At 42.0% G+C, this 17,757-nt stretch overlaps 1 protein-coding gene across 1 annotated transcript in view; it reads left to right on the top strand.

The window, feature by feature from the left end:
* Nucleotides 1-13,344, top strand: part of LOC311234156 (carboxypeptidase O-like) — a gene marked incomplete at its 5' end in the record, with an annotated part of 19,683 nt that extends 6,339 nt beyond the window's left edge. The window contains 5 exons of the mRNA XM_084321271.1: nucleotides 3,114-3,230; nucleotides 5,827-5,920; nucleotides 11,866-12,068; nucleotides 12,611-12,695; nucleotides 13,069-13,344. Of these exons, the coding sequence (XP_084177397.1) occupies nucleotides 3,114-3,230; nucleotides 5,827-5,920; nucleotides 11,866-12,068; nucleotides 12,611-12,695; nucleotides 13,069-13,334 (765 nt within the window). The 3' untranslated portion in view covers nucleotides 13,335-13,344. The remainder of the gene's footprint in view (nucleotides 1-3,113; nucleotides 3,231-5,826; nucleotides 5,921-11,865; nucleotides 12,069-12,610; nucleotides 12,696-13,068) is intronic.
* Between the last annotated feature and the right edge of the window lie 4,413 nt (nucleotides 13,345-17,757).

Below are 17,757 nucleotides of genomic sequence, written 5' to 3'. Positions count from 1 at the left end.
GGACAGATGGTCCTGGCTATCTTTACAACAGACCTGTCTATATGAATTTATAATTTATCTCAAGTCCCATTGAGATACAAGATCTCTTTGCAAGGGAGACCTGGCCAAGATAACATAAGTAATATTTGCAATACATCACACAGCAATAAAATGTGCGATACATCACACAAGAACATAATAAAAGTGCATGTATACAATATACAATACATCACATCACATGTAAACACAAAAACACAAAACAGAATAGTCTACAATAGTAAAAGTGTATGACAGTATAATACAGGGTAATACAGTAATTGTGCAGTTTTGCATTGGGGACCCGACTACAGAAAGCAGCAACATTCTCTGTAGGAAGTTATGTAATAGAGATTTAAATGTGCAGAGAGAGACCAGGGTGTCTAAGTGGATATGGTCCTGTAGCCCATTCCATGCCCAAGGTGCGAAACGAGAAAAAGCTGCCCTTCCTTAGTTCAGTGTGTATTCTGTTATTAAATTTTTTAAGTAGCCATCTTGTGGACCTGGTATGGTAGCTGCTAGAGGCACATGCTATCGGTGCCCTTTGGCTAGGTACCACTTTATGACCATAGGCCTGTATCGACAGCTTCTGTCACACAGACCTGAATGCTCCTTTATAGTAACTGTATTTTACAGAGGCACCCAGAAAAGTGGCAATTTTTTTTACTTGAACTTGAGGACTGCATTCTTTTTTTGCAAAGCTTAGCTTTATAAGACGTAGACCTGCTGTGACGCTGTGACCTACTGGGGCAGCGGACTGAGAGCAGGGGACACAAACAGGCTGGATAATCAGTTTCTCTGATTGGCCAGCGGCCTCCTTCGTGAATACCAGCCGCTCTACGCTCGTTCCCTACGCCCTACTCCAACGAGTGACGCATCTCTCTTCTCAAACGCCAAGCGAGGCTGCTCGCGGAAATAGGCTGCTCGCGGAAATGTAATGTTATGTTCGAATCCGCAGAATACGCATTTATCAAAACAACATATTTATCAAAACAACTACCAGATTCACTCATAACGTTATTTCGCGTGACAACACAGCCCAGCTGTCAGAAACCCCCTCAATGTGCAGTTTCTGACAGCTGTGCTGTGTTGTCACGCGAAATAACGTTATGAATAAAAACGCGAAATAACATTATATAACGTTGCGTTATATAACGTTACAATGTACAGTTTCTGACAGCTGGGCTGTGTTGTCACGCGAAATAACGTTATGAGTGAATCTGGTAGCGGAGATTGCGTTCGTCACCAACCCCGGAGCTGTGAGCTGGATTCGCCTGTTCGAATACAGCTCACAGCTCCGGGGTTGTCACCAGCTTGGCTGGCCGTTCACACTAATACAATTGGCAGTATTAGAGGGTGGGAGAAGCTGGCGGGGTGGGTCCGGGTCGTTGTAAACAGCGACTCCTACAGTTCGGTCGGGGCGCCTGCTAAGCATGGATGGGACCTGAGTGGGATAGTGTGATCCTTCCACACGCTACGCCCTCTCGGAGAATATCCGCGCTGCCAGGTGAAAAGAAGCGGTTGATTGGCTGGACGTGTGTCGGAGGAAGCATGTGATAGCCTCCACTCTCCCAGATGATCTGACTGTGGGGGGTAAGTGCGCAGCGACCAGGAAGGGGACTGGGAATTGGCATAATGACTAACATTGGGATGGGAGAAAATCGGAGGAAAATGAAGGGGGAAAAATATTTAAAAAAAAAAGAAAATTAGTTAATCTGGTAGTTGTTTTGATAAATATGTTGTTTTGATAAATGCGTATTCTGCGGATTCGAACATAACATTACATATCTGCGAGCAGCCTATTTCCGCGAGCAGCCTCTCTTGGCGTTTGAGTGCCGTCAAAACGAAAATGCGCATGCGCGCGTTGCCGGCGTAGGGGGAAAACGAGCCGTAGCGTCACGTGGGGTCAGTTGGCCAATCAGAGAAACGCGGAAGCACAAGTGCGTTGCCTTAAGTGTTCACGCGGTCAGGAAGGCCAGTAGCATGGTGGGGGTGGAGCTGGACTCTCTAGCGAGGGTGGCGGAGAGGAGGAGCCTTGCTAAGCTCCAGGCCATCAGGGAAAACCCCTCCCACCCACTATACACAGACTTGGCTGACAGGATAGGCTGGTAAAGCTATGCCTCCTAAAGTGTGAAAACGGAAGTACAGGAAGTACCGGCTACAGGCTTTCCGGTTTCGACAAAACAATTATAGAAACGTGTGAAGTGCACAATATTTCCTCGTTTAAGCCACTGCAACGGCTTTTCCGTTGCAGTGCGTGCGTGCGAGAGAGAAAGAGAGACAGAGAAATAGGGAGAGAAGTAAGGCTGGTGATCTGTAAGGCTAATGGTCTTTAATATTTACCAGTCTCGGACATGTTTCATAAACTTTCTGTAAGTGGCTTGAGACTATCGTCTCCTGGATGGTATTGCACATCATTGGATTGGATTGGCTGGGTATGTGCATCAGAAAAAAAAACTCCGGTCCGGGTTTCCCTTCTCGGGCATGCAGCTGGATATTGCAGCTTGGTCGAGTCAGGGGGGCAGCTTGGATTATGTGTTTTGGACTATAGTGTTGGATCAATGGACACGATCGATATTTGGAATGGCGATCAGGAATTGGATTAATCTTTTTTCATGACATCAGATGTGAGGTAAGGCCTTTATGTTACGAATCTTGGGGTAATCAGATGTTCCTATCACCGCCATCGGAGTGTGTGTGCGTGCCTGCCTGCCTGCCTGCCTGCCTGCCTGCCTGCGTGCCTGCGTGCCTACGTGCGTGAGAGAGACAGAGAGACAAACAGAGAAATAGGGAGAGAGGTAAGGCTGGTGATCTGTAAGGCTAATTGTCTTTAATATTTACCAGTCTTGGACATGTTTCATAAACGTTGTGTAAGTGGCTTGAGACTTGCGGGCCTATCCACATGATGACTGTCTTCAGTTTCAGTACAGTTTCAGCTGTAACAGGAAGCTAGGCAACATGCTGAGCCCCCTGAAACATTCACCTGTGCATCATTTAGTTGGTGGTTTTGAATAAAGCCTTTCAAATGTGTTTTTCTTTATCACAAAGCAAACGACAGCGTATGGCAGCAGTTGATTCAGTCTAATGTTTCCCCGCAGATCCTGGAAGCATACAAGACCGGCACCGCAATGTATGAGATGATGAACAAGCTGGATTTCTACATCACGCCTGTTTTGAATGTGGACGGCTACATACACTCTTGGAAGGATAATACAGTCAGTATGAGGGGTGGGATACCTTCATCATCATCGTCAAGCTTTTGCTTTTGCCATGGGCAATTTACTAGAAAAGTACTCCCACTTCAAATAAAAGAGGCACAAAGATTTTCTTCCTGAAGTATGTACTATATAGCTGTTCCCTCATGTAAAGTATGTGTTGTATATTCTATACAATACCTAAGGTAATTTGCAGCACAAGGAGGTTGCTAACTGGAAGGAGGAAAAGGAGCGTGATGGTAACTTGGGCTCCTCCTCTGACTTAGTCAGATGAGAAATAACTTGTATAGCCAGACAAAAGAGGAACTTATGGTCCAAACTCATTTATTTGCCGAGCGGCCAACGGTGGATAAGCAATCAGTTACATACAGGAATTATTCATCATAAGCCATGATTTGTACAAAAGGGTTGATGAGGTTTACATAATCTTCTTCACATCAAGACAGTTTTGCACATAAATAGTGTTCATGTTATGTATGAAACGAGAATGTACTGAGCAATACACATGGTTGGTTAAACCTGGTCTAAGATTACACTAAACAGCCCCCAAACAGTGGGTTCCATGATTCACTCACATGTATTTTTGCCCGGCACATTCTGGTGGTGGATGGAGGCTCAGCCGGACCCCCCTGGGGACGGGTCGGTGGGCTGGCCTCCCAACTAACTGTACTGCTCCAATACTTATACTGTAGGTTTAAATGACCTCACTATTTTTAAACTGGTTGAACCAATCACATGTATCTAAAAACAGTTGGTCTTCCTGTTGGGGCTGATCTGCCCCAACATGTCCTTGTCGTGTGGGGGTTGGTGTCAGTGGCCCCCTCCTTTGGGCTGTGGCTTCTCATGTTGGACAGAGGGGGGGTTTGCCTGTGGCCCCCTCTGAATGAATCAAACATTTTAACATTCCTTCGTGTACCATTTTGATTTTCCAATGTACATGGTTTATGCAATGACCTATAGATCTCTCATATCATCCCAGTACAGTCATTGCTTCTATGCTGATACCAGACATCATAGAAGACCACACCAACCTTTATTTACCAGATAATATAACTGTGATAAATATACCAGGATTTATAACAAGAGTGAAATAACACTATTACTTTCATACTCGGGTGACATTCTAAATGATATTCTTCTTTGTAAGTTACCTTCTACATTGATATGGTTAATGTAATAAGTTACATATTTTAATACCAGATTTCCTATATAAAGTATACTGACTTAATAGTTCCTTGGATGTGTCTGCTAGTCTAGCTGTCCCTCTGCTAGTTAGAGTGAGCCACCGTTTCCTGTGGGGTGTGACTTATTTACATAGTCTTGGTTGTCCCCTGCGGGCTTTTATGACCTGCAACTGTTGTTCTCTAATCCAGTCTTACCCTGAGCGGGGGTTTGTTTGGAATGTCTATCTAACACCAATAATCACTTTTGGCTAAGCCCTGCTTTTACATTATGGATTCTCTAATTATTCACACATATTAGTTATGAAATTCAATGTCAATATCACCACATATGTACTATGTAGATGTTCCCTCGTGTGAAGTATGGAGTGTTATATATATTTAAAAAATTATTCAACACCAATCACATGTCCTTCCAGATATCATGACATGGCTACTCTATAGATAATCCACAGACCTTGTTTGGAACAGTGGTAGAACTATGGTATTGTTTATTGTCTATTGTTTATTAAAAGGATCCCCATTAGCTGATGCCAATGGTGCCAGCTATAGTCTTCCTGGGGTCCAAAGTCCCACAATATATACACAAACATATATACATACATACACACACATACATATACACGCATACACATACATATATATACACATCATCCAAAAAAATACATCATACAAAAGAAAGAAAAAAACTATATTGCACATGAAAGATGAAGAGCTAATGCTTGCCTGTATTGCGGCGGGTCTACCTCGGTAGAAGATAACCCTGGTTTGGGTCTACCTCGGTAGAAGATAACCCTGGTCTGGGTCTACCTCGGTAGAAGATAACCCTGGTCTGGGTCTACCTCGGTAAAAGATAACCCTGGTCTGGGTCTACCTCGGTAGAAGATAACCCTGGTTTGGGTCTACCTCGGTAGAAGATAACCCTGGTCTGGGTCTACCTCGGTAGAAGATAACCCTGGTTTGGGTCTACCTCGGTAGAAGATAACGGGTCTACCTCGGTAGAAGATAACCCTGGTCTGGGTCTACCTCGGTAGAAGATAACGCTGGTCTGGGTCTACCTCGGTAGAAGATAACCCTGGTCTGGGTCTACCTTGGTAGAAGATAACCCTGGTCTGGGTCTACCTCGGTAGAAGATAACCCTGGTCTGGGTCTACCTCGGTAGAAGATAACCCTGGTCTGGGTCTACCTCGGTAGAAGATAACCCTGGTCTGGGTCTACCTCGGTAGAAGATAACCCTGGTCTGGGTCTACCTCGGTAGAAGATAACCCTGGTCTGGGTCTATCTCAGTAGAAGATAACCCTGGTCTGGGTCTACCTTGGTAGAAGATAACCCTGGTCTGGGTCTACCTCGGTAGAAGATAACCCTGGTCTGGGTCTACCTCGGTAGAAGATAACCCTGGTATGTGTCTGTTATAGACTCGTCTGTGGAGGAAGTCCAGATCACCTGGACCGCCAGGCTGTGAATGTAACGGCACCGACATCAACCGGAACTTCTACGCCAACTGGGGCAGTAAGTACCATAGGCTATAGCAGACCTGGGCATTGTACGGCCCGCAGGGATGATTCTGACCGGCCCGCGAAAGATTACATGATAAAAAATAAAAATAAAAAAAATAAAAATAAAATTTCCATGTCAACGTTCACACGCACAATATACGCTTAGGAGACATGCTCAGAAGATGTTTGGCCCCATAATTACTCATGCGATCCGGATATGGCGTGAATCAAAAAAAAAAAATCCTAACCCACAAAAATGGCACAATCATACTCCCTTATTCAATAACAATGCACTCTTAATTGGAAAACGACCTATAAGATTCCCTATATGGGAAGAGCAAGGCATACACTCATTAGGGGATGTTTTTAACAAACAGGGTTTTTGTAGTGATAAAGAAATACGCAAAAAAAATTATCTCACCAAGTCCACATGGCTTTTTCACAAACAGTTAGAGCTATGTTTGAAGACTCACGGTGTTCCATTAGACAGACCAATTGAACACCACAGATACCACAAATTCTTCTACGCAAGAGAGACATCGAGAGGTTTTGTTTCAGAATTGTATCATCAATTACTAACGTCCTCGTATGAAACCCTCCAACTTGACTCTGTCTGGAGGAGGGATATACCAGACCTGGAAAATGACTTTGATTGGCAAGGAGCCTGGGCAAATGTCCGACTTACATCAAGGAACCCGGATCATCAACAAATCAATCTTAACTATATTCACAGGACATACTTGACTCCTATAAGACTGTGCCGAATGGGGCTTAAACAAGATTCCAAATGCACCCAATGTGCAAATGGGGACGAAGGGACATTTATGCACATGTATTGGGACTGCTCACCAGTTAAGGCATTCTGGAAAGATGTGACCCAACAAATATCAAAACTCGTATCTTGGAATATACCTGTACACCCCTCGGTATTATTATTGAATGATGTTTTTGAGTTTGCAGTGAATCCACAGCTAAAGAGATTGGTTTTATCGGGTATCACAGTAGCCAAAAAGCTGATCGCATCACGCTGGTTTCAACCGGAAAAAATGTGCTGTAAAGTTTGGTTTCTTACATATCTCGATGTAATCTACCATGAAATATCTACAGCAAGAATTCTGGGTCTCAATGAATCCCAAATTGGTGGAGAGAATAAAAGCTAGCTTATAATGGTAGTGTCTGGTTAGGTGCGAGGGATAGTGGAGGTACTTCTCAAGGTGGGGTCCGGGAGGGGTGGGTTCGAGCTGAGCATATGTGTGTAGGTTTTTTTAGATAACAGGTATTAGGGGTATATCTTATATAAGACAACTAACTAAAATGTGATCTCATTGGATGTGCCCTGACAATTAATGCTTGTATATCTTATCGTGTGTTGTCATGTTTGTTTATATGTTTGTTTAAAAAATAATAAAAAAATAAAATACAAAAAAGAAGATGTTGGTTCTCTTTGGATCCACCTACATATGTGAACAGACATTCTCAGTCATGACGTTTACCAAGTCCAGGTACAGATCCTCTCTCACTGATGAACATCTGGCAGCTGTGCTTCGCATCTCCACCTCAGACATGCAACCTGACTTTGATGGACTTGTTAAAGCTCAACAGAGACTGGATTTCTCACACTGAATGAAAAAAAAAGAACTGAAGAACACTAAAATGTGGAAATATAACAAGTGAAATGGGACACTTGATATATATATATTTTTTTTTGCACAGTTCTGAAAACATTAAATGTTTAATATAGGCATGTAAAGTAAAAAAGGCTACAAAACTGGGACACTTTTCTTTACACAGTTCAGTGACATGTTTTGTTTATTTTTGCTATAAGATGATGTGATGTCTTTAGAAAGCTAAGAAAATCCTTGTTTCAATAGTATATGAAACTCAAAATGCCCTTTGTTATTAATGTTTCACATTTTGTTTATCATTTTGGAAATAAATTCTATTTGAATTAGGGATGCTCGATATTGGCTTTTTTACCGATACCGATATTCCGATATTGTCCAACTCTTAATTTCCGATACCGATATCAACCGATATCAACCGATACCGATATATGCAGGGTTTCCCCGTCCAAAAAACTGAATAATTTCAGGTAACTAATAATTTCACTGGATATATATATAACAAATACTGTTATTGTTTTTTTTTGTTTTTAAACCGATACCGATATTTTCCGATATCACATTTTACTGCCGATATCGGCCGATAATATCGGTCGGCCGATAATATCGGACATCCCTAATTTGAATAAATGATATTTTTGAAAGCTAACCTCACCTTTTAATTGCCAAATAATAACATACACTCTTACCAGGGGTCAAAACAATGCCATTTACTGCTTTTTATATAGAAATAAAATGTATATTATGCATAATTGAGTTTGGAATTTTGGCCCGGCCCCCCAACATATTTTCAGTTGCTCATTCGGCCCCCTGGGAAAAATAATTGCCCACCCCTGGGCTATAGGGAGGTGTAGTGGTTACGTCATTGCCGTTTTTCGTGTTCCACCCTCTGTCCAACGCAATGTATTTCCCCATTGCCCATTTCTAAATCGTCTCGTTTAAAACAAATAAAGCATTAACATTTGCATGGTGTACCTTTCTGTGCTTATTCATCCACAATCTATAGCTCAACATGAAAATATTCGCAATTAATCATAAAAAAAAATCGCCAAATTTTATTTCAACCAAAAATGCTTAAACAATAATCTTAGTGATAGAAGGGAACTCATTTTGTGCAAAAATGTTAAGCTTTTCCATTTCCATGAGGCAGAATTGTTACAATAGCCGATAATCCATTTTCCCAATGATAAATCCCTATACGGGTGGAACAACCAGTGACGTCAGACTACACCTCCCTATTGAGGTGTGTCAATAACGAAACAAGAGGTTGACTGAAATCAGGAAATATTTCTAAAATAGGAATGATTTTTATCAACATGTCAATCTTTTTTATCAATGGTAATTTTTATTTATTTATAATCGTTTTTTTATATTATTAATTTATATTAATTTAATTGCCTATATTTATGTCTTTCTTCTATTACCCTGCCCATGTGTGTGCATATGTGCGTGAGTGACTGGGAGAGAAATGGAGAGGAACTTGACTCTAAGCTTGGCTATTTTTTCACCTGCCATGATGACTGTATTCTTTCATAACCTGTGCACTGATAAGACCTGTAACGTTCTGGGTTCTTGGCCTAGGAACCCAACTGTCATTCTGGAGTTGTTCACCTGGTGGTTGGTATTTGCACTCATTGTTGGTCACGTCTGATTCGTTGCCTTGTCACTGATTGAACTGTCACCCTCACCACTGGTTGCTGTCACAAGCTGTCACTTTCTGTCATTGATTGATGCCTTGGAATGTTTGGTATGTGACTATATATTGACTCTATGCTTCCCTCTTTCTTTGTTGAGGCTTCAGACTGTCGTTCATGTGGAAGGAGTTGGAAGAGTGCTGACCTTCCCGCTGTTATTATTTATTCTGTTGTAATTAACTCTTTCTCTCAGTTGACGCTCGGCGTCTTTCCTTGCCTTCTAATTTGCTCCATGTTCTTATATTAAAAGACACCCTCGAAGTAAGAGCAACCACTTCTCCGTCTCTCGTTATTTCCTCAACTATTGGACTCGCATTGCTTACCTGCATCGTAACAAAGACCAATGTTTGTGAAGTGTTGGTGTTGTGAGTTATTGATACATGATAAGACCAGTGAAGTGTTGGTGTTGTGAGTTATTGATACATGATAAGACCAGTGAAGTGTTGGTGTTGTGAGTTATTGATACATGATAAGACCAGTGAAGTGTTGGTGTTGTGAGTTATTGATACATGATAAGACCAGTGAAGTCACAGTGTTGGTGTTGTGAGTTATTGATACATGATAAGACCAGTGAAGTGTTGGTGTTGTGAGTTATTGATACATGATAAGACCAGTGAAGTGTTGGTGTTGTGAGTTATTGATATGCTAATGTGCTTGTCCTAATATACTAACCTACACTATAGCTGTCATGGTTTTTGCCTTATTTCACCTTTCTGTGAGGGACAGCTGTCTATTTTTGCTTTATTTCACCTCTCTGTGAGGGATAGCTTGCAATCCCTGTTCCCTGTGGTTAATTGCCTCATGGGTCGGCAGGTGTGTGGGCTTGATTGCACCTGATGCAGTGCAGCTGTGCCTATGGCCATGTGGAGTCTATTTAGGTTTGGAGATTGCAGTGTCAACTGCTTTTTCATTTTCCTTGTGCAGGCTATACGTTTGGTCAGGCTCATTATATTTAAGTGTAGTGCTGCCCTATTCAGCATTTAGCCTTCTTTTGTAGCCATCTTGTTTTCGGCTACTGGCTTAGTTTACACTTTACTTTATAGAGGCTGAGTCCTTTATGGTAGTGTTTTCTTTTGTTCTTTTGGAACTGTCCGTTGCACATAAACTCCCTTGGTGGAGGTTTATTGTTTTATGTTTTCAATATAAACTCTGATTTTAGGAGTTGCCTTTGTGGCTTATTTATTCTTTCTACAATACCCCTTTAATGAGTGTCGTCCTGTTTTTTTGGACTTTACTTATTTTCTTAAATACTCACTTTGAGGCTTTCACCTGTAAAGGTTGTTTTGTGTTGTTTATTTCCCCCCTTCTCCTAAAACGTCTGCGTAAGCAGTTTTGTGGTTATTCGTTTTATGTATAACTTTAAGATTCCCTATTATCTGCTCATGACCCACACACACACACACACACACCCACAGCCCTCACAATAGCACTCAACACTTAACTTGTATGTGGTCTCTTGTCCACACGTTTGTCATGCTTTTGGGTCTTTCCAGCTTCGAACAATTCTTCACAAAAATCTGCGCATTGTTCTGGTGTCTGTAACGGGGGGATTTGTAAACAAACAATGAAATAATGATTTTGAATTCTAAATTCTCAAACCTTTATTTAAACTCGAAAGGCAACTGAGGTTTGCCTCATTTACAGTCAAGTCGAATGTACATATAGAGTAGTTAAGCACAAAAAGAAAACTTCTCATAAAGGTGTCATATCTATCATTAGTGATGAATCTGAGGGCAGAGTGACAGACAGAGTCCAAGGATGTAAGGGTCGAGGCCGCAGCATAAATAGGATTTTAACCCTTTCACTACCACACTACAGAAAACCCTTTGGTAGTGTGGTAGTGAAAGGGTTAAATGATCGAATGATCACACGGATATCTATACTGTCGTGGATGTCAGGGGCAATAATTCGCTGATAAATAGTTGGTTGTTACAAATTGATTAGGTCAAAATAGGAGATTGGCTTGAGAGGACCCCCGGAAGTGGCTCCCAGATTCACATTGTACGTCGATCTTTATACATGATTGAGGGGGTGGGGTCAGGTGACCATGTGGGAAGGAGGATAGGACAGGGTTCGTACAAGGTCCTTGAAGTGCTTAAAGTGCTTAATTTCTGACCAAAAAAAAGTCAAGGCCTGGAATTCCTTGAAAACAGCCCATTTTGTAACAAGGTGCTTAAAAAGTCCTTGAAATTCCAATCAACCATTTGCATTGAAAGTTTTGTTCATCCATGATAAAATTGTTCTGAACCAAGAAAAAAAAATATTGGATCCAATTTTTTTTCTATAAAAAACTGCATTTAAAAGTTAATTGTATCCTTTTAAATGCCCTTTTAAAATGAAAAATAGTGCTTAGGAAAGTACTTGAAAGTCCTTGAATTTCATTTTGCAATGTCTGTGGGAACCCTAGGAGGATGAGACAAGGGGGGCGGGGGTAGGTGATTCAACGGGAGGGGATGGGGACCGGAAAGGAGGGAGGGAGGGAGGGGTGAGACAGGAAGGATAGGGGGGTGAATGGGTATTAAATTAGCAGGGGAGGTGTTAGACAGGATGTCGCTGTGGGAGAGTGTATTGGGGGGGGCGAGACCATACCACTGCACCCACCGCACCACTCAGTGTCCTCCCTCCGGCCCGTCTCTCGGCAGTGGTGGGGGTGTCGTTCGACTGCTGTGCCCAGACGTACTGCGGCTCCAAGCCTCTGTCCGAGTCGGAGGCGCAGGCCGTGACCAACTTCGTGCAGCAGAGGAAGGACGACATCCTGTGTTTCCTCACCGTCCACTCCTACGGCCAACTCCTGCTGGTCCCCTACGGACACCCCAACGTCAAAGCCCCCAACTACGACGAGCTGGTAGGTAGACGAGCCCCCCCGTCAGTCAACTCTGTCAACTCAACACTAGCCTCTATATCCTACTTATCGATGATGTTGTCAATTGGAAGAATCCTTTTTCTCACCACAATCCATGCCGGTCTTACTAGCTGCAGTTGTTTAGCCACAAACGAATGCAAAGTCAATGGGGTCATGCTCCCGTCTGTACAGGTTGGCTGAAGCTCATTGAAAATATACTCCACGGTGCACACAGGTAGGAGCTTGACCCCATTGACTTTGCATTCGTTTGTGGCTAACTAGACCAGACCTAGTATGAAGAACAGCATGGGTTGTGCCGAGAGAGGACTCTTACCGATCAACAACATCATTGGTAAATTGGAAATAGGGTTAAAAAAGATCCCCCAAAATGATGCACCTGCCAATCGTTTTCTCCTCGTTCTGCTCACTCTTGATGTTTAGTCCGAGCAGGAGACACACGATGCTAATCTTCTATAACCTGCAAGCCACGTTGATATCGGACACAAACTGATGGCAGCGGCTAATGATGACATCTTGTTCTTTAGATGCAGGTGGGTCTAGGCGCGGCCGCAGCCATTAAGAAAGTTCACGGGATGGAGTACACTGTGGGGACCTCACCGGATATACTGTGTAAGTTTGCCTTATGTCCCCTATATTACTTTTGTTTATAATTACTCCAGAGTCAGTCAAGAAGATAGATACCAATTTCCTCTCTGTGTGTTCTGTAAAAAAGCAATTTTTCTAAAATGATTGGAAGCGGATCAGCTAGCCTAGCTGTTGGCCAAAAACACCCCTCCCGGAGTTTTAAGCTAGGCTAGCTGGTCCGTATCCGCTTCCATTCATTTGTGCTGTGCTAGGCTAGCTTACAGCCGGATAGCTTTCTACTGAACTCACAGAGAGGAAATTGGTATCTACCCGGCGTGTTCCTTTAAGAAATGGTGGAGTAATCCCTTAAAGAGTATAGTATTACTGGTCTGCAACGTTCACATCCTCCACTCTGCAGACCCCAACGCTGGCACGTCCAGGGACTGGGCACGCCTGATCGGGATCCCCTTCTCCTACACATTCGAGCTGAGGGACAAGGGAGAGCACGGCTTCAAGCTTCCCGAGGACCAGATCCAGCCCACATGCGAGGAGGCCTACGCCGGAGCCATGCACATCATCAGCTACGTCCACGACAAGGCCTACAAGAACACCGCCACCACCGCCTCCGCGACCCTATGGACTACACTGTTAGCAGCGTACGTCGCTAGCGGCACCATGCTGTGAGCCGGGAGCAGTAGGAGAGGTGGACCGGAGCAGAGGTTTCCTGTAACCGGAACGTAGGCCAAATGCGTCCACATTTTTATAGGATTCTATCACATTTTCATAACAATAGCACCCTGCGCCGTTTTCATTGAGGTTTCTTACAAATTAACGATGCTCTATGTTGTCCTTTATATGCCGATTATCATTAGAATCTTAAATTGTACCATATGTCCCCCTTTAGACAACATATGTAACGCTACCAGCGCACTTTTGTTAAGATAATTAGTTGGCCATTCTCGGTCGCTATACCGAGGTCGCAGTATCGTTTAACGCTGTTCAGATCACGTCGGAGAATAATAGACACATCCCAGTGACCTGCGACCTGTGCTAACGCTCTTGGGAAATGCAGTGTTGTAGTTCTCAACATTTTCAGCCTTTAATTTTAAACCAATGCTGCCATCTACTGACAACAAAAAAGTGTTGTCTAATCGTCACCTTGAGAGCTACTTCCGTATACAGCGCCGCCCCAAACCCATTCTAGAGATTCCCACTTTTTGCTGGGAGTGGGGCGTGGCCGTATTTGGTCCCAGACAATAAGAGTGGCTGCAATTGGTCACCGTGCCGGTTATATCACTAGATAGCTTGCCCGCGCTGCCGGCCAATGGAGAGCGACGTCATTGAACCGCCGCCATCTTGCTCCAGTTAGCCTTGAGTGAGAGTGAGTGAGCTGCACAGACAAAAATACTCATAACTCGCTGAAATATTGACGGATTTACAAACGGTTTGGTTTATTACAAGCATTATTAACGTGGCTATGATTCAAGCGGTTTGTAAAAAAAAACATCTTTAATTTTTTTTTTATATAATATATGCAGTATCATAACTACATCTTTGATGTTTATAGCAAACCAACCCGTTTGTAAATCCGTCAATATTTCAGCGAGTTATGAGTATTTTTGTCTGTGCAGCTCACTCACTCTCACTCAAGGCTAACTGGAGCAAGATGGCGGCGGTTCAGTGACGCTGGTGACTCCGCCTTAAGCTATCTAGTGTTCTATAGATATCTATGGTTATATGCATAGATATATATATGTACCGCTCCGCTAGCTCCATGTCCCGGGCGCGTGAATACTTTCGACAACAAATGTTTGTTTCCGCGTGCAAGTTTTGCGCTCTGATTGGCCAGGTCGCCTGTAGCTGTTCCGCAACCGTTCCTATTTCCGGGGTAGGCCTTTTCGCAAATCTAGCTCTCGCTGCCAAACCAAAAGAATCTCGACATCGCTTCACCAATAGTCGTTATCAGAACACTACACACATTCATAATTATAGAACACACATCGTTGTCATTATTAGACCTGTGCTTAGAGGGAATTATTTTCAAAAATGTACCGAATGTACACCAACAGATTGGCCAGATTTGCCACATCAGTGGACTCATCTACTTGGAGAGAATAAAACTCACTGTTATTCACGCGACTGACTAATGTAGCCAGGATGTTTTCGGACATCATATTGATGCGTCGCGACACCGTGTTGTTGGACACCGGGATCATATCCAATGTTTTTGCTTCTTTCTCTCCAATCATACATTCAACCATATCTTTGGCAATTGGCAGGCACACGTCTTCCACAAGTGTGTGAGGTAGTCCCTTTTTAGCAATTCTGTAACTTGCGAGATCATACATTTAGTCTTACTAGCATTATGAACTGATTTAAGATTAATAAAAGCTTCCTGGCTGGAGGACATGAAGGTAGATCACAAACCAATCATTGAATCATTGAAACCAATCACAAGCACCTCTATCCAAATGTTTAAATGTTGAGCGATTTGCAGTGTCAAATTTCCCACGGGATAATACAAGTATTTCTATTCTATTCTATACTGGATAATCTTTTTAAACGCAAATGGTAATAAAAATGTAAGAAAAGTTGAGATCCAAGGCAGCTCTACACATTTTAAAATGCCTTTATTAGTTGGCTTACATTATTTAGATTTCTTTTTAAATACCGACATGTTTCGGCCTACACATGGCCTTCTTCAGGGTGTTGTATAGCTGTGACAAAACAATACTGTGACTAAATAAAGAAAAAAGGAAAAAACAGAACTCTGGGAGAGACTAATTACAATGGGGGACAGCTGGTCCCAAATGAATGAAGGCACAGCACATTCTCAACTTGACATAGTTAGAAGACAATCCACTTATAAGCTATGTCTACGTTGAAGGAATATACAATAATACTAAATAGAAATAAAATAATTAGTATATTATATATGTATATATACACACACGCACTAAAAATATTATAACAACATAAGGAAATGAGTCAAAACAAACATAGAATAGATCAATAATAATATCAAATACTACTATATAATGTAACCTACTTAGAAGTGACAACATGTCCATAGAGTCATTTAAACCTGCAAAGAGGTGGCCTGTAGTCTATCAAAATACAATAAATAACAATGTATAAATACAATAAATAAATAAAGTGTTCTACTGGCCTATAAAAATGATACCATGTCTATAGAATCATTTAAACCTGGGAGTGAGGTGGCCTGTAGTCTATCGATCCAGCGACTTTCTTTCTGGTTTAGAATTCTTTGTCTATTTCCTCCCCTAGACGTGAGTGGAACACTGTCAATTCCGATAGCTGTAAATAATACAGAGGTACTTTGGTGAACTTCATGAATATGTTTAGCCATTGCATAATCCATGTTGTTAGTTTTGATAGCATATTTATGATCTGCCAGTCGATCAAGTAATAAAAATGTATTGTAGATAAAGTAGGTGTCGTCATTGTGTTTTATTGTGCTCTTATGTTCCTGATTTGTAGTTGGCAGGCAATATGTTTGACCTAAGTATAGTTTGAGACAAGGACATGGTATTGCGTGCAGTAACACACACCCTCTGTGGCACATGTTGTCAGGGTCTGCAGGCGGACACTCTTTTTGCTCTGATGCTTCAGGCCAACAGATTGGGTGCAACAGGTGCAGTGTCCACAGGGGTGACGATGTCCAGGGAAGCGGTCAGTTCCTTTGTGCATTTGGATAGTATTGTAACTGTTATACATAATGTGGATATAGAAATGTTATTCCATTTGTACATATACATATATAATTATACATTTTAAATTTTTATTGTACAAATAATAATTTTTAAAACTGCAAATAGTTCATGATGTGTGTCGGCTAGCATGTTTTATTGTTTATTTATTCCCCCTGACTACCAAGGCCTAGAAGCACATATTTCAAAAGCCAAAAGGCTGGTGCACTATTGTTCTATGGGTGATTTCAATACAATTCTGAGATTAAAATTCCATTTATTTTATTTATTTATGTCATATTACTATTTCAGAATGTAGAAATACAGTATGTTATACATACAAGCATATTATACAATAAACATTGTATAACACAAGTTATTTTATCCCACTAGTCCTCTAGGTCTGGGTGCAGGCAGGGGCGGAGCTTCCTATAGACAAGAAGAAAAACATTTCTAAATTATTAATATCTTTTATTTCTTTTTTTGCTGGGCAGAGCGCCAGGGGTGAAGCTGGCCTAGGGCACTAAAGGTCCGGTCAATAAACTCTTCCAACCATCAGGCTAAAACAGGCTGGGGTTCTTATCTTCCAGTTCTTAACAACCCACTGTTACAACTCTCATTTCCTTTGCAGATAACCCATTTAATTGACACAGAATAGGACATTTAGGAACATCAACCTGGAGGATCTCTCTGAGAGCTGACAAAATGCTGCAACATCTTGAGATGAGACATAATTGAGCAGAGGTCTGGCCACCATTACATAGATGTACTGACCCAAACGTCTATACGATCACAAGTTTAATGATTTGATTATATACACCGTGGGAAGGGGGAAACGCAATTTTATTTCTCTGTGTGTCTTATGAGAAGCAACAATAAAACTGACTTTGACTTTGACTTAATTAAGGTGCTTGTGCTCATGTAATAATTTAGAGTGTGTCCGTCAGTAGTCTGTTTGCCCGGTGGAAGGAGCTGTTCGGTGTTCTCTTGGATGTGGACCTGAGACTGCGGTACCGTCTGCCAGACGGCATGAGCTCAAACTGTTTGTGGTTCGGGTGCCTGGGGTATTATAGGATCCTGTGTGCCTTGCTGACATACCGCTCGGTGAATATACTGTCTTTATATGCCGTTTATTGTATATTAATAAACTAAATATTAACATACAGTATTGGACTGTATCTCGATGATGCCTTAGGGTCCCAGCTTTCCAATGGTGTCTGGCATGTGTATATGGCCCCTACTGCTGACCTTGGAACCCAGTTGAAAAAGTTAGGGCTTAAGTGGGCTACATTAGGGTTTACTTAGGGCTTAAGTGCTTAATGACCCCTTAAATTCGTTTTTTTTAGCAAAATAATAATAAAAAAGGTTGCTCACAGCTGAAGTTCATTGAAAATGTG

Source organism: Notolepis coatsorum (genome assembly GCF_963971535.1).
Source record: "Notolepis coatsorum genome assembly, chromosome: 1".
NCBI classification, from domain to species: domain Eukaryota; kingdom Metazoa; phylum Chordata; class Actinopteri; order Aulopiformes; family Paralepididae; genus Notolepis; species Notolepis coatsorum.
Note: the sequence above shows the minus strand (reverse complement) of the source record. Positions and strands in the feature narration are given on the sequence as shown.